The sequence below is a fragment of the Nothobranchius furzeri genome, chromosome 9 (assembly GCF_043380555.1).
Source record: "Nothobranchius furzeri strain GRZ-AD chromosome 9, NfurGRZ-RIMD1, whole genome shotgun sequence".
Lineage (NCBI taxonomy): Eukaryota > Metazoa > Chordata > Actinopteri > Cyprinodontiformes > Nothobranchiidae > Nothobranchius > Nothobranchius furzeri.
The window spans coordinates 20712184-20739734 of record NC_091749.1 but is presented as its reverse complement, the minus strand read 5'-3'; the positions used below and the strand labels follow the sequence as shown (position 1 = coordinate 20739734).

At 44.3% G+C, this 27551-nt stretch overlaps 1 protein-coding gene across 1 annotated transcript in view; it reads right to left on the bottom strand.

Moving 5' to 3' along the window:
- The window catches only part of vps35 (VPS35 retromer complex component), a 49879-nt gene that overhangs the window by 12530 nt on the left and 9798 nt on the right, over window positions 1-27551 (bottom strand). Inside the window, exons 3-16 of the mRNA XM_015941873.3 lie at window positions 26007-26103; window positions 23219-23342; window positions 22274-22456; window positions 20540-20759; window positions 16650-16733; window positions 13452-13561; window positions 12455-12551; window positions 12156-12304; window positions 10337-10544; window positions 10014-10169; window positions 9763-9885; window positions 9494-9673; window positions 6943-7182; window positions 2149-2292 (exon numbers count right to left, since the gene is read on the bottom strand). Of these exons, the coding sequence (XP_015797359.1) occupies window positions 2149-2292; window positions 6943-7182; window positions 9494-9673; window positions 9763-9885; window positions 10014-10169; window positions 10337-10544; window positions 12156-12304; window positions 12455-12551; window positions 13452-13561; window positions 16650-16733; window positions 20540-20759; window positions 22274-22456; window positions 23219-23342; window positions 26007-26103 (2115 nt within the window). The remainder of the gene's footprint in view (window positions 1-2148; window positions 2293-6942; window positions 7183-9493; window positions 9674-9762; window positions 9886-10013; window positions 10170-10336; window positions 10545-12155; window positions 12305-12454; window positions 12552-13451; window positions 13562-16649; window positions 16734-20539; window positions 20760-22273; window positions 22457-23218; window positions 23343-26006; window positions 26104-27551) is intronic.

Here is a 27551-nt window from a genome sequence, read left to right as displayed (position 1 = left end):
CAGTTTTCATTGGTACACTCAATCCATCCACTCAATCCAAATGTGTTTCACACATTTGTCCTTTACCAGAATGTTTCATCTATCTTGTAATTTCCATTTTGTATTTTGTAATTTGTATTTTGTAATTTGAATTTCTTTTATTGTTGATTTATTCAATATATTTACATACAACTGTACAATGTTCAGCGCTTTGGGCTTCCTGACAGGGTTGCGGAAGGCGCTTTATAAATAAAGCTTTGATTGATTGATTGATTGATTGATCCAGGTCTCTTATGCGTCTTCGTGTGCGCAGAATTATGCTTAAGCGCCTCGTGATTTTTATCTTGAGAGGCGCTATAGAAATGATATTTTCTTCTTCTTTTTCTTAACATAAGTCCGATTCCCACCCCACCCCCTGCCGCTGTCAGACATCTGGAACTTTTCCCTGCTGTGTGAACGCAGCCGAAAGGACAAGTTCCGGTACAAAAGTGGTGCGTCTGAAAACACAGTTCCGGTTAAAAACCGGATTGAATTGTCCGCAAATGTTCCAGAATGTCTGTCTGAAAAGGGCTTTAGAGTTTAGAGTTAGTCTTGTTTAAAATTGTTTAGAAATAAATCTTAAACGTTTTAAAGGTGACTCTCTCTTGTCTTGTCTCTCAGTTAATAAGTGTTACATAATCCCTGCAATAAAAAGTTCCAATCTTCTGGTTGAAGTTATCCAGAGATACATAAGATTGATTTCATATTTTCTATAAAATCTTGTATTTTATGGTTCATTAAATAGATGTAAATTAAATCATTACAATAAGTACAACAAATGTGTGATCCAGCGCGTAAGGCAAAGCAGATTAGAAAATAACTCTTTTCGCCCCGTTGACTTGCATTCATTTTTTCATTCTTCCGAGGACCAATGAGCCGACCGGAAGGGGAGGAGCCTTAGGCTCCCTATTGAGCCTTTTATAACAAGAGTCTGACATTTCAGCCTCATAATTATATAGTTTTATTTCATATTTTTGGCAGCAGACCACGGTTTTGTTTCGCTTGAAACATGTAAAATGGAATATTCCATTAATCCGAAGATTCAATAGAATATTCAAATACTAAAATATCCAATAGCCAAAACACGGTGGTGTTGTATTTGAACAAGTTAATTTAACCATCATTCGTGAACTTGTAAGTTTCTTTTTTGTGTGAACATAAACCAAACTCACGTATTTTGCCTGATGAATATTAAAGTGAGCTCTCATTCTGGTGTGTGAGTGGGTTTATGAACGGTGCTCTACCACAGTTTGAGAGCTCCAGATCTCCACGGAGCTAAAGCCTTAGCTAAAACATCCTGTTAACCATACAGTTTATAAAAGTAGACCACGAAAACGCGACTATCATACACAGTAGTGATCTGCGTGGTGTCTACTCATCTATGTCAATGTCGTTGAGGACGGACCTCTGTAATGAACAAATCTACACTAATTTAGTAAAAGAAAATTACTTTTTTATTACACTGACGAGATATTTCAGAATCAGTTTTATTGTCAAGTACGTGAGTTAGACTCAGCTACCAGGAATTAGCTTTGGTGGTTTTTATAGTGTTTTAATTATATGCACTGGTGTTTGTCAGTGTGTTTAAGTAATTGTAAGAGCTACTTTTGGTTTGTAGAGATTGTAACAAACTTTTTATGCTGGTGCTACAGCTTTTTTTTCTGTACTACTAAACCTGCGACCTTCATAGCACCAGTGCTATAAGCCAAAATGTTAACGTGCATCCCTGATCAAGTAAACAAGGCTAATATTTTGTCCCGTCTGCTTTGAAACTGGAGTAAATTACATTTTTTTTAAATACTGTTCATTCATTTGAAGTGTTTGAGTTACCAGTTACCTTCTTATAACTGATTTGAACACCTTTAGTTTAGTCTGGTTTTCCCTCCATCATCTTTAACCAAACTGAGACACTTTAGTCCAAAAGAAAAGTAGAAATATAACCTGGTATTCTTATGTGCACATCAGAGATGATTTGTTCTACAGTACAACATTTAACCTGTCAGACTAAATCTGTGCCAACACTATCTTTTTGTAATTATTCTTTACCCGTTACAAGATAACACTTTCTTCCATCTTGGCTTAAGAGTAACTGAAAAAGTAAACATCAAAAGAATAAATAACTTCTCCTACCGCATCGTTTTCTCTCTCGTAGAAGCAGATGTATCTGTTGAGAATCTCAATGAAAAGCTGGACCTGCAGGGATGAGTCCATACACTGGTTGGCTATCTTCAGGGCTTTCTTCAGGCACTCCATCACTCGCTTCCCGTCACGGATCTAAACAACACCACAGCTTGGGCTTTACAGTGTGCAACAGATTCAATAATTAATATGTGGTACTTTATAAACATGAAGCATGTAAGAAGGTTAACAGATCTGGGGTCTCATTTATCAAACATTGCGTAGAATCCTTTTAAGCTCAGCAAAAAAATGTACTTGCGCCAAGTAGGTTTGTGATCTATCAAACATGGAGTACGCACAGGTGCACGCAATCTCCGCTTCATAGATCCGAGACTAATGAGAATGTTTCTCAGCAGCATTTTAGTCACATCCCGCCCTCACCACGCCCACTTACTGCCATAAATAGTCAATGCAAAGTGTCTTGTGGATCTCATGCGTTTACATAAGCTGGTTGTTGCAGCATTTCGATCACGACCGTAGATCAAGGAAGCGCTATTTCACAAGCAGAAGTTGAGGTACCTGTAGGTGAGGTGGAGAAATGAAAGGAAGTGCTTTTGCAAAACAAATAAGAGAAAACCCACGGAGTGGCACAGCGTTGCTGAAGCCGTCAACGCCGAGTTCTTCAGAGAGATCTGTGGCGGATCAAAAAAAAATGGTCCAATCGGGATTTGATCCCCAGACTCCTGGGTGAAAGTCATGCACACTAACCAGTCAACCAGACAGAGATCTCCCTTGTCCAAGTAGCCAGGGCGCATGATCGATCAGGTCACAGTGACAGGACACACACACTGTCACAGACGCATGATGTTCCGTCTCAATCTGCCCCCCTGCTGATATTCTGCATTCTGCACTTCAGGCTGTGTGTGTGTGTGTGTGTGTGTGTGTGTGTGTGTGTGTGTTGGGGTGGGCCGTTATCGACGTTAACGCACTGCGGCAAAACCGGACTCTTATCGCGCGATAAAAAAAATGACGCCGTTAATCTATTCTCAAAGTTGGGTTGGGATCTGGGTCTATACTAAGTAAGCTATGATGACTTTCACATTGCGCGGATGGATACCTGGTTGGTGCGGATCATCGTACGTATGGACGGACGCCAGGCTCGCGGAGTTTAATGTTCCCCATGCAGTCGAACAGTCGCACCTTCGCCACCAGCAGCGCTTGTCCCTTCTCATCACGCGGGACAAGTAAATAATTTATGTACTTTCACCAGAGTTTAATCCATAAATTCGACTTTCATTCTTTTTATTTTGTTTTGTTTACCTCTGACATTTCCAGCCGGGCTTTCCCCGGGCCACACTTCACCGTCCGCGGCCGAAGCAGCGCTCGGATGTGAGAAAACCGAGACAATACTTTCTCAGACAGGTGCGGTTTCCAACTAAGTTTAGCTCTTTTAGCAGCTGTTTATTGTGATAGTGATAAATTGTTTCTACAGGTCGTTGTTCATGTGGCTTCGACTCAAATTCACTTGCAAAAATAAACGTTTTACTCATAAATTTTTATATTTGTTTAGAAAAGTTGAGCTAGGATAACTCCCCTTGCCGTTTTCAGACAACAACAGCAACAGTTGGCTTCTGCTCATACAGGTGAGCTGTGGCATCATTTCCAGCTCTCGCTCCTATTCACCAGAGGCGATCCTACATGCAAACTAAAGAGGGGCATTGGAAGGGCACCCCAGAAATGTAACACCCGCCCCAGGCCAGATAGTTGTGTGTGTGTATGTATGTATGTATGTATGTATGTATGTATGTATGTGTGTGTGTGTATATATATACTTTTTTCTTTAGCAGGCCATATTGTGCAGAAGAGAAGATCTAGTTTGTCACCAGACAATGTGAACAAGCTGGTCTACTTGAGTGACTGGTGGAAGAAGGAGAAATAGAGCTTGGACTGATTGACCAAATGCTACTGACTGTAAATAGTTACCTATTCTGTAGACCTACAGTGCAGAATTTGTTGAACTGAATAAACAGCTATTAAACACAAATACTTATTGATCATTATTTATTTTCATCATCAGTTATCATAGTAAAACTGCTTTATCAGTCTGTGTTGCATTATTGAAACAAGAAATACGCCTCTATTCTCAAAGACTTGCTTTTATTCATTATCTAGGTAGCACACTAAGTAGCAGAATTTGAATAAGCCATTTTAATCTAGATTAATTCCAAGATTACAGTGAGATTAATCTAGATTAAAAAAATTAATCTATGCCCACCACTAGTGTGTGTGTGCGTGTGTGTTTGTGTGAGTGTGCGCGCATGTGTGTGTGTGTGCACGTGTGTGTGTGTGTGTGCGCGCATGTGTGTGTGTGTGCACGCATGTGTGTGTGTGTGCGCGCATGTGTGTGTGTGTGTGTGTGTGTGTGGGGGGGGGGGGGGGGCTTATTCTGTGTGAAAACGAAGCGGTACAAGTGATAATGCTGCAGGATTTCATAATTTTATCCTTCTCAGCAGCAGCACTGCAGGTGCTCTCCATGTCCAACATGTGTGTAAGCCAGGTCCTTAGTCAACTTAAATTTGCGCACATTTTTCCGCTAAGTTTTATTTCATAAATCCCAAAGTTTGCGTGGAAAGTTGCTTACGTAGTTTTCCGACCCCGTTGTGTGCGTAAGCAAGCTTGAAAAATGAGACCCCAGGAGTCGTCATACCATATAATTATAGTGTTAGGTTATTGATGTACTAGAGTAAACAAACATTTATGAAGCAAAATCAGTAAAGTTTAGGAGAAAAAGACAAAAAGGAAAAACTGTATGGACGGATGATCGGACTGAACTATGAGGTTCTGTCTCCAGGAAACGAGGCCTGAACATTTCCTCTCAGATTGACTGTTTCTGTGCATCCAGACAGGGCCAGATTAACACTTTGTTGTACCCTGGGCAACAATATTAAAGGGCCCCATCATCACGACCCAAGGATCACCATAATATGATCACATACAGAATATTTTACTGTAATATGCAGTAAATATACTCAATACTTGAATGCCTGACATCACATAACCGCTCAGAGTAACCTTTGACCCACCTCGTGTGGACTGACCAATGAGGAGAGGGTCTTAAACTGAGGCCCTCTCTTCATTGGTCAGTCTGCATGAGACTGATTCTCAACTGACGTTCAAAGTCATTGGCAGCGAAGCGTCTCTGTGCAGCGCAAAAGCCCGGGTGGACAGTTTGTTTAATATAGGGTGACCATATTTCCATTTCCAAACAAGAGGACAGGGGATCTGTGCCTATGACGTCACACTATTGCAACGCCACACAAACCACGTTGGGACCCATTTTTTGTAAGAACTACATTAATATCAGATTCTGCCAATAAAAGGGTTCTAAAACAATTCATATGTAAATATTTAGTATATTTATTGCAAAATCTCATTTTTCTGCTTTAGTGCTGCAACAAGTTTTTTTAATAAGAAATTATTATACCTTTTGTTTTACTACAGCATCGGTGAGCTTCCTGTGCACGGATTATTAAGGATGCTTGTTTCAGCTGTGAGATTAGATGATAGGATCAATGATCAATGAAAAAATAAGTGGTCACACACTCCATGGAAACTTTCAGAGAATCCACAAATAGCAGCTTTCAAACGGTTTTGTTACTTTTTGCAAGTTTAGAAAAGCAGCAGATGAGACAGCATGTCTGATAATTTAGTTTTTCATCTGATAATATTAGAACATGTCAGTGATGTCTGAGGGGCTTTTATAAACACTGTATAACTAACACTCCTGGAGAGGGTATGAATTACACAGAGGCTTCTGGGGAGCCCAGTTATGGGGAGGGGGGTGGGGGGTCATTTTGCCTTGGCCCCCAGAACGCCTTGAAACGGCCCTGGGTGTGTGATTGAGTTTTGAAGGTGATCTGAATTGTATCAGATGTATAACTATGACAAGTGCATAACTTATTGTTTTATACAGGTAAAAACGTGTAGTGGAGATAAATCTACCTACATTTTACTTTTCAACTCCTTGTTTAGTTTTCTTGTTTTTATTTAACTATTTTCCTGTCCTGTCTGTCTCTCATCTTCCTGCATCTCCTCTAAACTATCCAGAAAAACTGCTGCCTGGATTCTTACTTTTTCACCTCATCAGTTACTTTTGAGCAGATCAAAGGGATCTCCTGACCGCAAAGCGGAGAGCGCGTTTAGATGCTGCGTCAGTGAGGTGGAGTCACCGCAGCACAGGTGATGAGCTCCGCAGTAGCAGAGCGCTTCAGGCACAAATAAGACAGAAAATAGAGAACATGTGCGGACATGAACGATCGTGTGTTAACTATAGTTTTTTTGGTTGCGCCTCTTTGAGAATGGACCGTGCGCTGGAAGCAGCTGCCTGGAGCGCTGTGCTACAACGATCATCGCTCTGCCGCTATCTGTGCTCTCTGCTCTAAAGAGTCCATAAATGATGTAATATAGGTGGAAAACTTTTTTCCGGCTCCTCTGGATGTGTAGGACATACAACTCCCCCATAATTCGATCCCTGCTCCTGGATGAAAAGCCGGACATTTTCATCAATAAAAGAACCCCCAGTCCGGACGCCCCGGGCAGAGAGTGAAAAGTGGACATGACCGGGGAAAAGAGGACGTACAGTCACCCTAGATACAGTGTTTTGCTCGTGCCCTTGCTGCCCTGGGCAATTGCCCAGTTGCCCATATGGTTAATCCGGCCTTGCATCCAGATGAGCTCGATGGCATCCGTTTAAAGCACCACTCTAGAAATACAAGTCAGACTATATGAAATAAAAACTAAACCCACCTCTTCACCATTCTTGTCAGTGCTGCGACCCGACCAGAACAGATGAGCACACGTGCTGACAGCTCGACACTGGTCAGGCTTCTTCAGAAGTTTGGAAGCAGCCAGAGCACACTGAGTCCTTAAAGGCTCGTGATTCTCCTCGCTGAAACATCTCATTCGCTCAAAGGTGCCGATGATCAATGTGATGGCTGCCAGCTGCGCTTTGGAGTCACTGATCTCATCCTCATACAGGGAGAATGCCTGTTTCAGGGAAGAAAGCAGGGTCTTCATTTATCAACCGTACTTATGCACATATCAGTGAGTATTTTGGGCAACAGTAGCTCAGGAGGTTGTTGTCCAGTAATCAGAGGGTTGCAGGATCAAGCCTGGCTCTTGGCAGAGAGCTCTGCTCTTGTGTCCTTGGGCAAGACACTAACCCCCCTTGTGTGCTGGTGGTGGTCGGAGGGACCAGTGGTGCCTGTGCTCGGCAGCCTCGCCTCTGTCAGTGCGCCTCTGGGCAGCTGCGGCTACATCGTAGCTCATCCCCACCAGCGTGTGTGAATGGATGAACGATACACTGTGGTGTGCTTGGGAGTCCTCTAACTCTGAAAGGTGCTACACAACTGTGGGTCATTTATAAGATTTATTGTTATCGACAACTTAAGGATTTCAGCACGAGAACCTCTGAGAACATCCTCCACTCTGCTCCCGGAACACACAGGCATTGCCACGGTAACCCAACTGACTCCTCTGCACTCAAAACTAATTTTCCCAAACCAGCAACCCATTCATCTCCTAAACTAACCTGTAAATGAGTGACTGGAACATTCAGTCTATCCGACTATTTGTCTTTATTTCAGACAGAGACCTCTCTTCTGTCAATACCGCGTTTACAACCTCTGCAACTTGTCTGGATCTTTTCCATCTAGGCAGCCAGTGACCGTCTCCATTAGGGATGTCCCGTTCCGATATTGATATCCAAAGTAATTCGACATCAGCCCAAAAACACTATCGGATTATTTTGGACTGCTTCAAAAATCTCCGATATCAGCAGTCCGTTAAGGTTCACAGTTTAAAGGTTAAAAACAATTTCTTCTTCTTTCATACTTACTGTTGTTCTCCGACTGAATCGTATCACTTGATCAAGCCTTTCATACATTCCACAGTAAGAAATAGTTCTACTCAAAGTATGGATGATTTGTGCTGACATTGTATCTGATTGATATCAGTATTGGTCAACGCTGAAGGCTGCAATATCGGTATCGTATCAGAAGTGAAAAAGTTGTACTGGGACATCCCTAGTCTCTTCGTAACCGAGGTTGTTTTTTGGGAACAACGCAGGTAGACCTCAATGAGCTGAGAACGTAGAGTGACCAAATATGTACACCCTGTACATCGATGTTGTTTTGTCAATATGTTATGTCTTGTCTGCTGCAAATGTGTCAATAAAGATAAAAAAAAAACATCTCATTTTTTAAAATCTCGTTTGAGTTTAGTTTTTTCTGCGAAAACATGAAAGGAATAACCCGTTGTCCTCTTTTCTCTTCCTGTTTCTTTTCTTACATGTTTGTTAAGACTATTCTGGAGAAAATGGGCATCCAGGGGAAGGTGACAGCGATGACCAGCTTCTGGAGCTGATCAGGGAGGACATGAGGCTGCAGATGGAGGCAGAGCAGCAGAGGGCACAGGAGAGAAGGGAGAATTTTGACACGCGTTTTACTTTGCTAGAAAAAAATGGTTAATAATGATTAAACATGTACATATAAAAGAAATATCTAAATAAAATCAGTTCTGCATTAAACTCTTGAATTTTATTTTGGTTTACAAATGAGAATTGTTTACTAGAGGGTATCCCGCTGGGTCTGATAAGTCTTAAAAGGTGATAAATGGGTTTTGGTCAAATTAAGACCCTTAGAAAGTATTAAAAACTATTATCACATCTTTGCTCAGGCTCAGCTTGTCGAAAGTATTTTCTCTGAATTAGCTCTCCAACAGTCAAGGAAATGATTAAAGATCGAAATAAAACTTCGAGCTCCATCGTTTAAAGTTCCTTCTGCTCAGCGGTTACACGGTTGCTAGGCGACGGAACGTTCGCCGAGGGAGAGGCGAGAATTCATGAAGGCTAGGCCTGTCCAAATTCACAGCCGTTAACATCCGGTCTACTCGGCCGACGGAGGACCCAGCTCACGTCGGCCAAGTAGACTGGGTCCTTCGAAGGATGCAGACCCTGAATTGAGACACAGCCAGATAGAGTGGGTAGTGCTCTCTGATGTGGGTGGGGAGCCAGCTTCACTACTTGCTGAAGCTGGTCTGTGAGCAGCTGAGACAGACCGCAGCGCTACTTTTAACTTTTGCGAGACGGGCAGAAATGTGCATTTTGATCATAGTTTTCGTCTAGTCTCAGCTCGTTAACGAAAACTCCCGCTTGTCTCGTCACGTTTTAGTCACCAAAGAGCAGTTTTTTTGCTCGTCAGCGTCTCGATTTCATCATGAAAAGATGGGCAACAACGAAATCAATTCGCCATCATTTTTGTTAACATAAACAACACCGGTATAAACGCTGGTTATTCACCTGTGACATAAACTCATACGCTACAGTTTCGTGGTTCTCAAAGCCAATTTCCCCAGCAGCCAGCGCCCCCTGCAGGAATAGCCGCAGAGGCAGTTCTGACAGCTCAGCCTTGATGAGGGCACCGATGGTCTGGTGGGCAAAAGAAAAGATCTTCTGGCACTTCTTCTCCCACTTATCATCCTGAAAGGAGGAAGATTCAGGATGGTTTAGTAGTAAAGTAGATGCTGAAACACAACCTTAGTGGTGCAGAAAGAAGATTTGGTTCTTACGGTCGAGGAATTGTCTTTGTATCTGAAGGCCAGCTGGTAGGCAGCAAAAACCAGGGGGGGCAACGTAAAACGAATCCTTTGATTTCCGCCTGCACCAAAATGTTTTCGGGCTGTGTTGAGTATCTAAACCAAAATGGTGGTTAAAACGTTAGTAACATCTACCCTAGCAACAGCAACCTGCTAACAGCCTCAGCACAGAGCAAACAGAAGACAGCTGAGGTCATCCTCACAAAGATAAACGAGGAACTCACAAGATATTGCTGATCAGGATCTTCAGAATGAAAAAGATGGATGAAACGACCCACAAGGCTCTGCTCCTCAGCAAAGTCCTCTGGGTCGGGATTATCAGCTGGCTGGTCTGGCTGGTCCTGGATCAGTGTAGACACCAAGCTCAAGATGGCATCCACCTGGAAAATCAGTTTTAATCATCAATGAGACCTGTTCAAGCAGTTTCCATGCCTGTGAAGGACACTCGTTGTCCAGGGAACAGCTATTTGTTCCACATCAGTTCTGAATTTTAAATTCACCTAAAATAGATTTTTTTTCTCATAGTCTGACAAGTTTGGGTTCCAACCTGTTCTTGTGCCACAATAACGGTGTTGAAGTCGAGTGTGTTGCTCAGCACATAGCAGCTCATGCTCTTGCGGGACTCAAAGTCAAAGTATTCAAAGAGCGGTGGGAAGTGCTTGAGCTGTAGCACCATCAGCACGTTGTTGTAGGTGTCTACAGGGATCTTCAAAAGTCGAGTCAGTTCTTTAGACACGGCACTGCTGGTCGCAATGCTGGAAGGAAACAGAACAAACATCCTAAATCAATCCCTCTCATTATCCAAGAAAAGGCTGTGACCCGTGTAGCACCAGTGAAGCCTTTCCTTTAAACACATTGCATTGTGGGTAATGTTTTTACAACGATGCTGTGCTTTAGGATGAGAAGTGCATGCATAGAGTCTAGATGGGTCCAGCGTTAAGAAAATCTACACTCTAAACGTTTAAACATCCCCTCCCTGCGAGCGTTCCTGGTCATCTACAGGCTTTCTGCAGAGGCTCCACTCCGTCGTGTTGGAGAGGTTAGAGAACTCCCAACGTTCCAAGGACTGTGTAATCTAGGGTCTCCCAGCAACATGGCTTTGAAAACAACTACATATAGTTGGGCTCAGAACGGGGCAGCAGCAGTTCAGGAGCTAGAGCGGTTGCCCAGCGATCAAAGGGTTGTAGGATCGATACCAGCTCCAGGCACAAAATGCTGCCATTGTGTCCTTGGGCAAGACATTAACCCACCTTTCCTGCTGGTGGTGGTCGGAGGGACCGGTGGCGCCTGTGCTCGGCAGCCTCACCTCCGTCAGTGCGCCCCAGGACAGCTGTGGCTACAGCATAGCTCTTCCCCACCAGTGTGTGAATGTGTGTGTGAATGGATGAATGATACACTGTAGTGTGAAGTGCTTTGGAGTCCTTACTCTGAGAGGTGCTACAAAATGTGGGTCGTTCATGATTTAACCCAACTCCTGGGAGAGAGAGGGGCTGGACTACTGAGCAGATGTGGGGACAGTCACAAGTCCCCGGATGGAAACCAGAGTTTTCCCTCAAAGGGAAGAGGTTTTCCTTCCTTTGGCTCAACCTGGAGGAGAAAAGGTGCCAACCGCTGCTTTGGCCTACGCGCCACACAGGATTACCCAGCCTTCTTGGAGTTTCTGGATCAGGTCCTTGAGGCGGAACCATCTGGAGGTCCTGTTATTTTTCTGGGTAACTTCGGTTCAAAACCTAAGTGGCCAATGACAAGAGTTACCTGGAGAGGTGTGACTGGAAAGAGCGACTATCCAGATCACAACCCAAATGGCTTTTAAACTTCTGTGCTGACTTGGATGGTCCATAAGCTGGGGAGTGCTGTCACCGCCGGGTGGAGGGTGGGGGATGGACAAAGCTGGTAAACTTTGTGTCTGTGAGACCTTCAGCTCACACCAGGAATGTTCTTTCTGTATCCCTGGGGACGACATGGGCCTTGTGCAGACCTCTGTGGTCTTTGAAGAGGATGTGGTTTTGTTGGCATCTTCAAAACACGCCCTTCTGTCTGCACTGGGACGACTCGAAGCAGCTGGCTCCTCTCCACATGGAGGACCAACTCCACTGTTACAGCATATGATGGTTGCTTATTTTTAAGATTTACATTAAATAATTTCCCTTAATAGTAGAAAGTCTGGGGGGTCAAACATGCTTTCTATCAGGTAGACGTTGACCATAAGCTACCTGATGGACCAGGTAGTACTTTCTAGCTGCCTAAATACCTTTTAAATATGTTTATTTACTCATGAGCCATTTTATGTTCTTGTTTCTCTCATTTGTCTCATTAGGCCTCAGACCTTTACTCCATACTTATTAGTTTGAGTTATTTGAACTTACTGTTCCAAATTAAGCTTATTGAAGATTTCCACTGTGCTCTCCAGGACCTTGTCGACGTAGTCAACACGTTCTGGGTAGCACTTCATGGCCAAGTTGATGAGCGAGACTTGGAGAGAAACCACATCCTCTGAAGGCATGTCTTGACGAGACTGGAGGAGGACACACTCAGGTATATGCACAGTCTTGTTATAGACGATATATTCACACACACACACACACACACACACACACACACACACACACACACACACACACACACACACACCCACACCCACACCCACACCCTACCACCAACTCACTTGAATGACAGTGGCCACTTGTTGAGAGAAGATGTCAAATAACTTGATCTCAGCTGGGATACCCGGGCCATCCTCTCGATGAGCAAAGAGAGCCAGTCTAGATTAACAAGACACGATATTTTAATGGTGAGTTTTTATGAGTGAAACTGGTCCTCCTTTTGTCCCATGTGGACAGAGGAACCTGTGAATAACTGCTATGATCTACAGAGACGTGAGCTTCTTCTGCATCTACACCGTTGAACCAAGAGCCAGACCAGTAAGCAGAGGCTGAGGGGGGGTCTGTGACATCGGACAAGAATTTTAAACTGTTCCTCATCTGAAAATCACCCAAAACTCAGTTTACTGAGAATCAGTCCCCACCCAACAACAGGTCTGTTGGACGGGTCTGGTGCCAAACGGACTCATACCTTCAGGTTATGCATGACTGAAGGACGTGTCCTTGACAACGGCGAATGTTTTAAAAGCTGTAAGTGAAGAATTGTCCATTATGGACGTTTAGGATTTCGGGGGTGTTTAAGGGAAAATGGAACCATCAAACATTCACCCCTTATTCCCTTTAAGCTCAGTTTCTACTCGTTCCTCCATCGTGACCCTTCATCTCCACCACAGCAGCAACAGACTCCATTATCCACGTTGCTCACACTAACTCAAGGCTAGTCAGTTCCGGGCCTGGAGGGCCGGCATCCAGCACTTTTGAGTACTTTCTCTGCTCCAACACACTAGATTCAGTGGTGAATCACCTGTGCAGCAGCTCATCAGGCTCCGCAGAAGCCTGTTAATCACCTGCTGACTGACATCATGTGAGTTGAAGCAGGTTAAAACCAAAATGTGCCCTCCAGGCCTGTAATTGTATAGCCCTGCACTAATGTACTGAAGGCAAAGTCTTTCAATGTAGAAGATCTAATAATGTTAGGCAAACATGGTTTTACACATGCAGCATGAGTCAGAAAGCCTTCATGGTTTACTGCCACGTTTTACCATTCTACAACAGACGTACCTGTCAATGAGGGCAATGATGATGTTCTTCACATTGACGTGTTGATGCAGCTCCGCACAAGAACGCAGGAAAGGATTCAATGTTTGAAGGTGGAACTCATCAGGGAAAACCTTATGAAAGAGGGGTTGCTCGATGTTACGTTTATACATTATGCAAATGCAAAAGTTACTGTGGCAAATGGATCACCCAAACCTTTCACATCCGCTTCGTTTCCAAATCTGAGACCAGAAAAGAAATCCGGTTTCACATTTGTCAATGCAGTCACCTAAAAATGCTCCGACTCGATTACGTGTTGGTGTCGGCCACCCAGCTGTACGGGTTAGGGGTTGGCTCTCAACGGCAGCATGAACTCATCCCCTCTGTACTCACAACTCGGAGAAAGTGGGCATTAGTGGCCTACCTCCATGGGAGGTGGGTTTCAGATTCGAGACTAGCTTCACGGGGAGAAGAAAGGTCTGCATCCGTGTGTCTGCAGGTTTCTGCAGCAAACCGAACTTCGGAGTAATTTCACCGGGTCAGCCAAACAGTGTTGGGAAAGCTGGTGTTAAACATTAATCAGTTCTAAGTTCAGTTCGCACATTTTACAAAGAACAAGCTCAGCACATAAGTCATAATTCTCATTTTTTAAATAATGTTGTCCTTCCGCGCCCCGTTCTCACGCGGAAGACGGCGATGAATGTTGTTGTAAGATGAATTCCTGATTGACATGGTCATGTGAAAATAAATGTGACTTGATTGATTGAAGTTCACCGATCCTAAAATTACCTAGATCAGCACAGATGAATTAGCAAAATACAAAGCAAGTAAAAAAAACTCTGTAAAAAGTCTGTTTAGAGTTGATGCTTCACCGTAGTAATGGTGTTCCATTTGTATTCGATATTTGGAAATTCCAACTTCCGAGCAGCAAAAATTAACTGAGAGACCCGCCCGAAGTCGAATGCCTCACTCGTAAAGTCAGAGAATTCTTTTACTCTAACTTCAACGTTTAACATAGCAGCTCTTCATAGTGACAGCAGTAGCAGTGGTGCAAACATGTCGATTGCGTCCATGGTAAAAGGAAAGCGCCATAAGGCCAACTGTTAACAGTTGGAACTAAAGGAAACTTGTAATTATTGTGAAAAAACACAAATTGTTCACCATCTTGGTGGTTTTTCATGAGAGCATGACATTTGCTGAAGGTAGAAGGGTACCATCAGAATCTGCAGGGAGAGCTTTGGGGAGTGTTATTAAAGTGACGATGTGTAGTTTTAACCGTTGGATCTCTGGAAATGTCCATTGGAGAGTTGTAAACAAATGAAGATGTCCAGTTGTTGAACAATATTGGTGGTTTCATATCATATAACCATAGAAATTGGGTCTAAAATACATGGGAGCTGGTCTAAGTTTCTGGGCGACGCCACATTGGATGCCATGTTTCCTTCTACAGAAGCCCGTGAGGACAGAATGCATTTACTGATTTGTAACTAATGGTTACAAAACTTTCAGCATTAATAAACGTTGTTCTTTTACACCTCGTCACTCGTTGCCAGTGATGAAAGGGAATCTGATAAGTTTGTTATTTTGCTGGATCACAAAGATTTTTTACCCTAATGGCCATCCGTTGGTAAGGTCTTACTTGAACACGAAGTAATGCTTGCATGCAATGATTTAGGTATGTACTGCCCCCTATCGCCAGGGAAGATACACACTGTCCCTTTACGAATTTCCGTCTGAAAAGATTCAGAATAAAAATCCTGACTTGTGTTGGTCATCAGAGGGCTTTTGGCAAAGAATTTTTAATTTAGCACAACTTAGAGAAAGCGACACATGCGGGCGGGACGAGCTGAAACGAAGCAGGGTTCACCTGATGACCTGTTTTGGCTGAAAAGGCATTTTTGGGTCATTTTGGGCCCTCATCAAAGAGTAGATGACAAATATAAACATTCAATGAAGTCATTCAGGCACAATCATGTGGCTGAAAGGATTATTTCTCAGCCCATTTTCAGGAGCCAATGAAATAGCTAAACAGAGGTATGTCCTCGGAATGACCTGGTAGAGTCGCCGAGACTCGTGGTTAACTCCCGCTGATGGGAAGAGCTTGTGAAGCAGAGTAATAAGCAGTGGTCATGCTGGTTTAAAACTGGTGTTACTAAACTCATGTGGCAACTTGCAGTTTGCTTCATAAAAATCGTACATTCGGACTGATTTCAGAAGTAAAGTTTTCCCCTTTTAGTAGTGTTTTATTACGATCTCCGGAATTATCGTATCAATTATGTGAAGCACTTTTTACTTCCAGTTTCACATTTACCGCATCTGCCTGGCTTTTCTTTTACATTCCCACTAAGCCTGTACGTGTTTTTACCATCCTTTCTGCACCCACCACGTCCTGAACAGTGAAATAAGATCTGGGTCATGTGTGTGAAGCGTGTTTACTCTCATGAAGCACACACTCTGTTGCGCAGCTGCAGCATAACTTTCTTTCTCACTGGATGAGTAAAAATCTTCATCAGAGGGTGAATATTACTCATAAGAATCAGAGTCGGCCAAAACAGACAAACGCTTTGTCAAAAATGACCAGACACTATTGTCAGTTTGTCCTCTCTTAATAAACTCCACAAACTCCGAAAATGCCAACAGAAACACACCCTAAAGATTTGCGACACTCGAGCGCCAGTCGTTTTTTTCTGGAAGATAATTTGTTAACGTAATCCAGCAAAACAGAGAAAGTTAGAGAAACTTCTCCGTTCCATTAGCTTTCAACCCAAGCTGATGCTGCTCTCAGGGTCCCTGAGGACTGCAGCTGGTGTGATCAGCTCTGACAGGAATTGATCAGAATTTGTAGATCACCCCCAGATCACCGGCCCCAGATTCCTCCTCCAGTCGGCAGCCTGGGAATCCAAACTAGGATTCGAAAAACTGACCGTCTCGGTTTCAATCGATGCCCAACCCCATCAGTGCTACATAAATATTTTCATGGTTTGTAATTGATTTATTGCAATGCCTTTATGCTAGTGAGATTAGTACACATTGGAGCCATAAATGTTGAATTACTGACAATGATTTTTGGGGGGTTTCGGCCTTGGTTTCCTTATTGTTGGATTTGGCCAAGCATTTTCATTTTGGTGCATCCTGGTTTTAACTAGCTAGTCAAAAGGTCCCTTCTAGAACTTTCACGCTTTGTACGTTTTGAGATTTAAAAAAAAAACCTACACCAAATACCTGAATTATGCACTCCATCAGATATTCCTGAGCCAGTGAGTCTCTACAGTTCACAACCTGCTCCAGCACGCCCGGTAAAACTATCTGTGAAAAGAAACAAGACAGAATTATTGCACAAAAACCTGATGTCTGTCAGTACTCAGTGTTTGGATTATAAACCAAGTCTTAATCCCACCAAGACCGTAACGTATCCAGTTCATTGAAGACTGAATTGGACAACATTGGACAAGTACAGTGGGATGTGAAAGTTTGGACAGCCTTGTTGATCTTCATGATTTTCCTGTATAAATGGTTGATTATGATAAGAAATGTCAGCTAATCATATCGGACACACACACGGTGATATTAGAAAAGTGAAACCGTTCATAGGATTTACAAAAAGTGCAATTACTCCTCCCATCCATTTTCTCCTGCTTATCCAGAATTGGTTTGCCAAGAGGCCCAGACTTCCCTCTCCCCAGCCACTTGGGCCAGCTCCTCCGGGGAATCCCAAGGCATTCCCTGGCCAGCTGTGAGACATACAGTGGGTATGTAAAGTATTCAGTTTTTCACTCTTTGGTATACTGCAGCCATTTGCTAAAATCATTTAAATTCATATTTAATTTACACACAGCACCTCATGTTGACAGAAAAACAACTTTTTAAATATCTGCAGCTTTTTTAAAAGAGAAACTGAAATATCACATGGTCCTGAGTATTCAGACCCTTTGCTGTGAAACTCGTATATTTTATTCAGGTGCTTTCCATTTCTTCTGATCATCCTTGAGCTGGTCCTACACCTTCATTGGAGTCCAGATGTGTTTGATTACACTGATTGGACTTGATTAGGAAAGACACACACCTGTCTATATAAGACCTTACTGCTCACAGTGCATGTCAGAGCAAATGAGAACCATGAGGTCAAAGGAACTGCCTGAAGAGCTCAGAGACAGATTTGAGGCAAGGCACAGATCTGGTCATAGACAAAAACATCTCTGCTGCACTAAAGGTTCCTAAGCACACAGTGGCCTCTACAATCCTTAAATGGAAGATGTTTGGGATGACCAGAATCCTTCCTAGAGCAGGCCCTCCGGCCAAACTGAGCTACCGGTGGAGACAAGCCTTGGATGAGAGAGGTAAAGAAGAACCCAAACGTCACTGTGGCTGAGCTCCAGTGATGCAGTCAGGAGATGGGAGAAAGTTGACTGCTTGGACTGCTGGTACCCATCAGCTGCCCTTGGAGTCCCAACTAGATTCATTCCTCACATAGTGTCCTAGTTGTCATGTTTATAATTTTTTTACAAATAAATTTCTTACCTTTTATAAACCTGACTCAAATCCTAGAATCTTCTGATTAAACATCCAAAGACCAAGCAGGTTGATAACCTATATTTATATAGAATATCACATCTTATTGATCATAAGTAAAGGTAATATATTAAGCTTAAAAGCAACAATATTTAACTCTACACTTTTAAATAGGGCTTAAGAGAGATGTCTGTGCTCAGGAGCCATCAGACCTGAATGAACTAGAGATGTTTTTATGGAAGTTTGACAGCCAAAACATGTATAGAAATAATAAATTTCTTCTTCATACGTTCTCCTGCAATGCCCTGGTCCTGTAGAATGAGCCCTGGCATTTTTACTGTGATTGCCTGTTTTTTCTGTAAAATCACAGAAAAAGAGAGCTGCTCGGGTCGAGCAGGCTGCTTCATGCGCGTTCACGCTCAGGCATAGCCCGTAGCATTTGCCATCAGTAGCTTTAGCAGCAGACGTTGTTTCAGCTGTCATCATGGATATAAATGTTACAGATACAAAAGACGTCACTGGCGCTTTAGCTCACCTAGTAAGACATCTGACTCTCGTGTGGAAGATACGGGTTTGATTCTGGGTGTGGACATAGTATATTTAGAGTTTCTTTTTTACATTAATGGTATATTTTTTTACAGTAAGACGCCAAAATTGTTATTTGAGACTTGCCGAACGGCATTGAATTCACAGATAAAAAAGACGTGGGTTCAACTTTCATTTTGGAACAATTTTTCAAGCAAGGGAAGGGAATGATCTGAGCATGCAGGAGGACTGACCCATCTTAAACCTTTGTCGGCTGTGCTGAAGAGAAAGTTACAGAACCAAATTATTTAATTAATTAGCTGCGCGTTCTCCTGTCCTCCGGGCCACCCACCCACCCACACCCACACACACACACACACACCCACACCCACCCACACACACACAGGACTGTCTCAGCTGTTATTTTCATTAAGGAGTGTGCACGTACAGCATGCGCGCCTCGTGCACGAGCGTACTATTGAAGCTGACGTTACGCTTTTGGCCTGAGGGGGCAATCGCGAGCATAAAAATTCAAAAGTCCGTAAAGTCCCTTTAAAGAAGAATGGTCCAAAGTACTTCAACCAGAACCCAGACTCTCACTGGAAGCTTTAGGAAGCGTTTGGAGGCTGTAATTTCTGCAAAAGCAGGATCTACTAAATATTGGGCTCATTTCTTTTTGTGGCGCCCACATTTCTGCACCTGCCTGACTTTATTTAAACAATTATTGCACATTTTCTGCAAATCCTATAAACTTTGTTTTAATTCTCAAATACCATTGTGTCTCCTTTATGACGTATTAACCTGAAACTTTTTATCGTAACCCCCAACGACTTATGCAGGAAATCAAAGAAGAACAAGCCTCTCCAAACTTTTGCATCCTGCTGTATATAGAACTTGTTTTTACAGTGAAAGACATGTGAGGAAAGGTTTGGCATCAACTGTTTGGAGTCGACTGTCTGCTGTCTAAACATCTGCTGACTCATCAGACTTGAACAAACCCCATTAGGTAGTTCCTGAGTAGAGACGATATACTAGGGATGTGCTGATCCCTACTAAGATATTGGTTCTTCAGATTCTACCCATTTTTGTTTTTGAACCGATTCTGTTGTTTTTATTTACAATTACGACAAATTAGAATACAATTATTACTAGGATGCATTTAAGTACTGCCATGTAAAAAAGTAATTAGAGGTCCCACTGTTGATTAAATGTTAAAACAGCTTGCCACAGTGCTGCACTGTCCTGTATTCACTCATGTCCTCACCTTTCTGAAGTGCTTATTTTGTTCTTCCTCTTACATTTATGTCCCCACCAATATTTACAGGTTCCATCACATTAAAGTAATAATGGTCTTGGGCCTTCCTGCTTGCACAGTCTCGATAAGCTGACGTCTGTGCAAAGTCCTGAAAGTATGGAGACAACAGCTGAGAGGACCGGGACAACTTATCCTGAAGCTCAGACGTCCAACGCTGGTGGTGGAAGTTGCTCTTTAAATAAATAAATAAATGAAAATGAAAAGGCCTGAAGTCTCCCAACAAGCTGCCGACATTTTTACCTTCTATTCCCAACATCTCAGGACTTCTAAGTACCAGAAACTCAGAAAGTTCAACTGGCTGAAGAATCAGGGGGTGGATTTGTTTACCACAGCTTTCCTTTGGGGTTTTGTTTCAGTTCAATAAATCATGACTCGCAATTTGTTAACACTTGAGGTCAACAGGCTTGGTGTTGTGATTCATAAAAGCCTGAAATTAAAAAGTAAATAAATAAAATCATTATGTGAGTAGAGAGATCACAGTCGTGCTTGGTAGTGAGATCTAGTTTATAGAAGTGATCAGTGACAGCAGCAGCTCTGGTGAAGCCAACCAGCCTTCATCTGTCTGCAGAGCTGCTTCAGGAGTCATATTAATGCTTAAATCCAGCTAGTGTCAGTATTAAAATGCCAGAACCAAACTAAATAGTAAAATATTGCATCACACACACACACACACACACACACACACACACACACACACACACACACACACACACACACACACACACACACACACACACACACACACACACACACACACACACACCTGTTTGTACTTGTCCACATTGACACCCTCCAATTGGCTCAAGCGAACTAGATTGGTGCCAACTAAAATCCTGAGCTCCTGGCGCTCCTTCTCTCGCTTCTCTCTGTCTCTGCTGTGACCTTGATGCTGCATTCGAACCCATAATTTGTTCATTTCTGCAAAGTTAAGAAGAACGAAGTCGATGGAGTCATTGATATCACCAGTCATCTCCTCTGTTCCCCTGGAAAATAAAAGAAGCTGATCAAAAGCCGAGCCATGAAAATAATGTAAATCGTTATTGTCTTTATTTTACTGAAGCAATAAAAGAATTCAAGTCTAAAGCCTAATTTAAACTTCTCCGTCTGCGTCAGGACAAACGCACGAAACGCCATTATCCGTCCTTCCAAGGCCTCTTAGACAGGCTCGCAAGGACGGACAGAGTCGAGCTCTCTTTTCTAAACATCCATTCGTCAAGACGGAGAACGCTAAATCGTGATTGGTCAGGACACCGCTGTCATCTACAGCGCTGCCATTGTGCCCTCAAAAACATAAAGCGAGGCGAGGATATCTAGCGGCAGACACAGTGAAGTTTGAAGAATCCCTCGCGGAAAAACTAAAAATATGGACATTTTATTCTCCTGTGGCTGGAGGAGTGAAAAGATGCACTGCAAGCATTTTATTCATGGATGGAAATGATGAGAAACGTGGGTTTAGCGATGGCGAGCGCATGAAGAGGTGGAGGAGGATGAGGGACAAATGTGTCTGTGTTAAAAAGTCTCTTAAATACAAAAAAACCCACAATACAAACACACAGGGTGTTTCTCAATGTCAAGGCACCTAGCCCGGCGAGGCGATGTCCTGAGAGGCCCGGCGCCTTGCTTACGAGGACACTGTCCTTCCTTGGTCAAAGAAAACGGTTAAATAGAACAGACTTGCATCACGTGACCGCCGTGGAAGCGGCGCGTGACACAAGGAACAAGCCTTTTACTTTTAAATTGTGTGTATGTTTATTAAATTAAACATATAAGTGAGTTACTACCCGCTAGCCACCGAAGCTACAACTACTAAGCAACTAACCAACCATAGATAACTTCTTTGGTTCTAAAAAAAACATTTGAAATTAGCCGACTTACTTTTAAACTTGAAAACTGTCCCTGAAGTAGATGCCGGCTTCTGATCCACCATCCTTTTGAAAATACCGCGGTGTATTGTGGGTAATTATTGACAAAGGCTAGGCTACAAGACACCTCCCGCGTATCCTTGTTCAGCTAGCTAAACGGCTAACAGAGATCACACGCCTCGGTAGAACATGAATACTGGAACTTGGCGGTTCCTGATGACGTATCTCCTAGGCAACCGGGGCGGGGCCAAGACATCAAGGCAAGGTTCCTTGGCATTGAGAAACGGCCGCGATCTTGGACCGGATACATGACAGGATACCAGTGAACAGCGCTACGCCCTCTGTTGTCCTGGCGGGGAATTGCTTTGCAACACTCCCCAGGAGACGGAGAAGTATGAGGGCAAAACGTTTTCGTTCGTGCGTGCGTGTCTCTCCCTCGTGGAGCTGACGGAGAAGATTAAATTAGGCTTAAGAGTCTGAAACATCCCTTAACTATGATGTCTCACCCACATTCAACAGATACCAGCTGCAGGTTTCTGACACTTAATGCTAAATTTGAGATGGAGAGTGTAGCTTATCGAGGGTTTTTAGCTCTGATGTTTGTGAACTGGTTCAAGAGGTGCAGTTAGACTTACTCTGGCTGCTCGCCATCATCTGGCAGGATGTTGCGGGTACACTGCAGCAGGTAATTTCTGAGGAACAGGCCTCTGAGTGGGTGCTGGACACCACGACACATCTCCACCAGATCCTTTAAAATGTCCTTGCGAGACTGAGGGAAAGAGCGAACGTACACCACACCCACTGTAATCAGCAGATAGCTGAGGAGAGACGGATGAAGGGAGAGGAGAAAACGATTAGCTCCTGCCTGCAAAACTACTAAACAAATTCTGCTTTAAAATGACAGAATTTGGTTTTTCTCTGTAATCATCGGTTGCAACGGGTATTAGTTTCAGTAATGCTGCATTTATTTTATGAATAAGAGATTTGCTTCTGAACTCCTGTCCATCTCTTTCCACCTGAGTCTGGGTCAGGGTGGAGGTAGCGTGGCAGCTCCAGCAGAGGCCCAAACCGCCCTCTCCTCAGCAACTTCCACCAGATCCACCGGCAGGATCCCCAGGCCTTCCCTGGCCGATGTGTGCCGAGTCGACCCGCCTGAAACGCTTCACCTGGCTGGGAGACATTCTGACCAGATGCCCAAACCACCTCAGCTGGCTCCTCTTGACATGGAGGAGCAGCTGCTTTATTCTGAGCTCTCTGCTCCATCGCTAGGACTGAGCGCAGCCACCCTACTTAGAAACCAGCTGCTTGTAAATAATTAATCACCCACACTTGTATAGCCTTTCAGAGTCAGAGCACTCCAAAGCGCTTTACACCACAGTGTACTAGATGTACCCTGGTGGCGATGAGCTATGATGTAGATGCTAAAACGTGCCCAGCTGTGACTGTCTGTGTGTTCCTGTGGTGGACTGGAGAACTCTCCAGGTGACCTCGCCTCTTGCTTGGTGAATGCTGGAGGTAGACACCAGCTCCCCGAGACCCTCACGAGGAACAAGCGTGTAGCCCAGGTTGGTAGTACTCACAGTCGGGGTATAATGTTGCCAGCGTACTGGACCAGCTCATAAAGATCTGCCACTTTGCGTCCTTTTGCAAACTCATCAGTCAAGTAAACCTCAAGATAGTGAAGTTCATCGGAGATGGCCATATCTGGAAACACCGTTAAGACCATAAGACAGAAGAGCAAAAACAGAACATCAGACGGTACTGACCCTAGTTCCAGCTGCAGCTCAGTGAGAAGCTTGGGTTCTTACTGTCCTCCACATTTCTAAACATATTTCATTTGTCTTGTGCTGACAACTGTTAATTAACTAAAACAAAGTTCTTATCAAAAAGGAAGGGTTTTAACTAAACCTGCAGCCATGGCTTATTTTTGTTAAGTCCATTTAAAGGTGTAGTTTACTCGTTTACTAGTGTTCTCTCTGCTCCTGTTCTGAGCTCCAGATGTTTGCTGGTGCAGAGGTAGGCTGAAAACAGCAGGATTGCTCATTATTATTAATGATATGTACACACCTCACTCCATCCCCACTGTAAACAGGGGAGCTGCTGACGTCAACTGAGGCTATAGTCGGACGGTGGAAGGAATACTTTGAGGAGCTCCTCAATCCCACCAATGCGCATTCCGAGGAGGAACCAGAGCTGGGAGGCCTGGGGATGGACTGTCCAATCTCGGGGGCAGAAGTTGCTGAGGTAGTCAAACAACTACACAGCGGCGGAGCCCCGGGGGCGGATGAGGTTCGTCCTGGGTATCTCAAGGCTATGGATGTTGTAGGGCTGTCATGGTTGACACGTCTCTACAACATTGCGTGGTCATCGGGGGCAGTTCCTAGGGAGTGGCAGACCGGGGTGGTGGTCCCCATTTTTAAGAAGGGTGACCTGAGGGTGTGTTCCAACTATAGGGGGATCACACTCCTCAGCCTCCCTGGAAAGGTCTACGCCAAGGTACTGGAGAGGAGGGTCCGATCGATAGTTGAATCTCAGATAGAGGAGGAGCAATGTGGTTTTCGTCCTGGCCGTGGAACTGTGGACCAGCTCTATACCCTTGCAAGGGTGATGGAGGGGGCATGGGAGTTTGCCCAACCAATCCACATGTGCTTTGTGGATTTGGAGAAGGCTTATGACCGTGTCCCCAGGGGCACCCTGTGGGGGACGCTCCAGGAGTATGGGGTGGGTGGCTTTCTGTTAAGGGCCATTCAGTCCCTTTACCAGAGGAGCGTGAGTTTGGTCCGCATAGCCGGTAGTAAGTCGGACCTGTTCCCAGTGAGGGTTGGACTCCGCCAGGGCTGCCCTTTGTCACCGGTTCTGTTCATCACTTTTATGGACAGAATTTCTAGACGCAGCCGTGGTGTGGAGTGTGTCGAGTTTGGTGGCAGGAGAATCTCGTCTCTGCTTTTTGCGGATGATGTGGTCCTCCTAGCTTCATCCAGCTCTGACCTTCAGCTCTTGCTGGGTAGGTTCGCGGCCGAATGTGAAGCGGCTGGGATGAGGATCAGCACCTCCAAATCTGAGACCATGGTTCTCGACCGGAAAAGGGTGGCTTGCCACCTCCGGGTCGGGGGAGAGGTCCTACCTCAAGTGGAGGAGTTTAAGTATCTCGGGGTCTTGTTCACGAGTGAGGGTAGGAGGGATCGGGAGATCGACAGGCGGATTGGTTCGGCGTCTGCAGTGATGCGGACGCTGAGCCGATCTGTCGTGGGGAAGAGGGAGCTGAGCCAGAAAGCCAGGCTCTCGATTTACCGGTCGATCTACGTCCCAATCCTCACCTATGGTCATGAGCTTTGGGTAATGACCGAAAGAACGAGATTGCGGATACAAGCGGCCGAAATGAGTTTCCTCCGTAGGGTGGCCGGGCTCAGCCTTAGAGATAGGGTGAGGAGCTCGGACATTCGGGAGGGACTCGGAGTAGAACCGCTGCTCCTCCGGATCAAAAGGAGCCAGTTGAGGTGGTTTGGGCATCTGGTCAGGATGCCTCCTGGACGCCTCCCCGGGGAGGTGTTTCGGGCATGTCCTGCCGGCAGAAGGCCCCCGGGTCGACCCAGGACACGTTGGAGAGGTTACATCTCCAATCTGGTCCGGGAACGCCTTGGGGTCCTGCTGGAGGAGCTGGTGGACAAGGCCGGGGAGAGGACGGCCTGGAGCTCCCTAATTGGGATGCTGCCCCCGCGACCCGGACCCGGATAAGCGGAGGAAGACGAAGACGAAGACACACCTCGCTTCTGATTGGCTAACAGAACGCGTTCGGCCATGTTGCATCACCAAAACGGGAAAGAAATTATGTGATTGACAGCTATGCTCATTACAGATCCTAACCATGAACAGGGAGTCCTAGTCACGGCCATCTACTTCAGGACCACGGGTCCCCGGAAGAACGAAACAATTAATGCAAGTCAACAGGGCTGGAAACAACATTTTCTAACTCTCCTTAGGGTTGGGCAACGAGCATTGATTGGAACCGGTTCCAACTGTTAGTTTTTCCCTGAATCGTTCAAAGTTTTTTATTTTGATTCCTAGTTTCGATTCCTAGAATGCCGACCGGAAGAGGAATCTGCGGCCGATCTCCGTGAAAAATAAACGTGATCTGAAAACTGTGATCAATGCTTTTCAGAGCTGAATAGGGGGCTCCAAGCTCCAATAGGCAATCCATGGTGCTTCTACTTATATGTCTGTGTTACAGATGGTTTAAGCTAATCTGTTGCTGTGGTGATCCAGTAGGCCTCAAAGAGGACATATTATGTCCCATTTTATTCAGGAAAAAGACAAGTAGCAGATTCTTTTTCACATGGAATGAATTAAAACACCAAATATGAAGGATACAGAGCTCATAGTAACTTTTTGGAGAAAGCATAGAAGTCCTCAGCTCTCCAAGCATATTGGAAGCATGCTTCAAAGCATCCATCAGCTTGTTTTTGTCCTGCAGACCAAAGAAAAGCACAGTTATGAAATGAAACAATTAACTCCAGTTATATAAATAAAAAGCTTTTTTTTTTTTTTAAACTTTGCATCAGAACTGAGATAAAATGCTAAAAGCAGCAGCAGAACAGGTCAGTTGTTAACTTATCAGTTTTGGTCAGCTAGTGTTTACAGAGATGAAAGCATGCTTAGAGGTGGATTACCTCCTTCCTTTGCCTATGTCTATGTCAGCAGACATGGCTCCCAGACTCTGGACCTCTCTCCCCCTGTGCCTGAGATCAGTGGACTCGGTGGTCTCTCCTTTAAACTCACCTGTTCAGGTTTTGGTGTGACCTTCATCACCACCCTCTCCTTATTCTGCTCTTATTCCACCTTCCTCGGGATCCACTGATTTCCCTCTCTCCTATTTATTTTCTCTGTCTTTCCTTACATTTTTAATTACAATTTTTATTTTTTTCTCATTTTAAACACGTTTAATCATTGTTGGACATGTTTTTGTATGTAAATTTTTTGTTTTTGTGAAGCGCCTCATGACTTAATCCTGAGAGGCGCAATAGAAAAGATAGCATAGCATAGTTTATTTATATAGCACGTTTCAAACGCAGCATGGGAGCTGCCCAAAGTGCTGCACAGGCTAAAACAAAACACAACTATTCAAAAGAACTAAAACAGGGGATAAAAATCCCAATCAAAAGCAGATAAAACATGATGAATACTAAGAACACATTAAAACAATGATACAATAAAACACTAAAACGAGTCACTGTCTAAAAGCCAAAGCGTAAAAGTGGGTCTTTAAACGAGATTTAAAAACCGCCAGAGATGGAGCCTGCCGAACTCCAATGGGCAATGAGTTCCATAGCTTTGGGGCAGCATGGACAAATGCTCGTTCACCCCGCGATTTGTAACGCATCCGCGGCGTGCACAGCAGCAAAAGGTCAGCCGACCTCAACGTGCGCGTGGGCACATATGGAGTGAGCAGGTCAGAGAGATAGGGAGGTGCCAGGTCATTGAGAGCTTTAAATACAAAGGTCAGTAACTTAAACTGCACTCTGAAAATGACAGGGAGCCAGTGAAGATTTATCAGGACAGGGGTAATATGGCTACGTCTGTGTGTATTCGTCAAGAACCTGGCAGCAGCGTTCTGGACGACCTGCAGTCGATTCAGGGCAAATACCGGAACACCAACGAAGAGGGCGTTTATGTAGTCCAAGCGAGAGGTAATGAAGGCATGGATGACCGACTCCAAATGCCTCCGTTTCAGGATTCGTCTGAGGCGAATAAGGCGGCGAAGCTGATAAAAGCAAGACCTCACTACGGAGTTCATCTGTGGGGCCATTGTGAGTCCAGCATCCAGCTTGACCCCGAGATTTGTCACAAACTGTTTGGGGTTGAGGGTTAAAAGGTCACAAACAGGGTGAGAGCCATGGTGGTTGCGGGGGTCAAGAA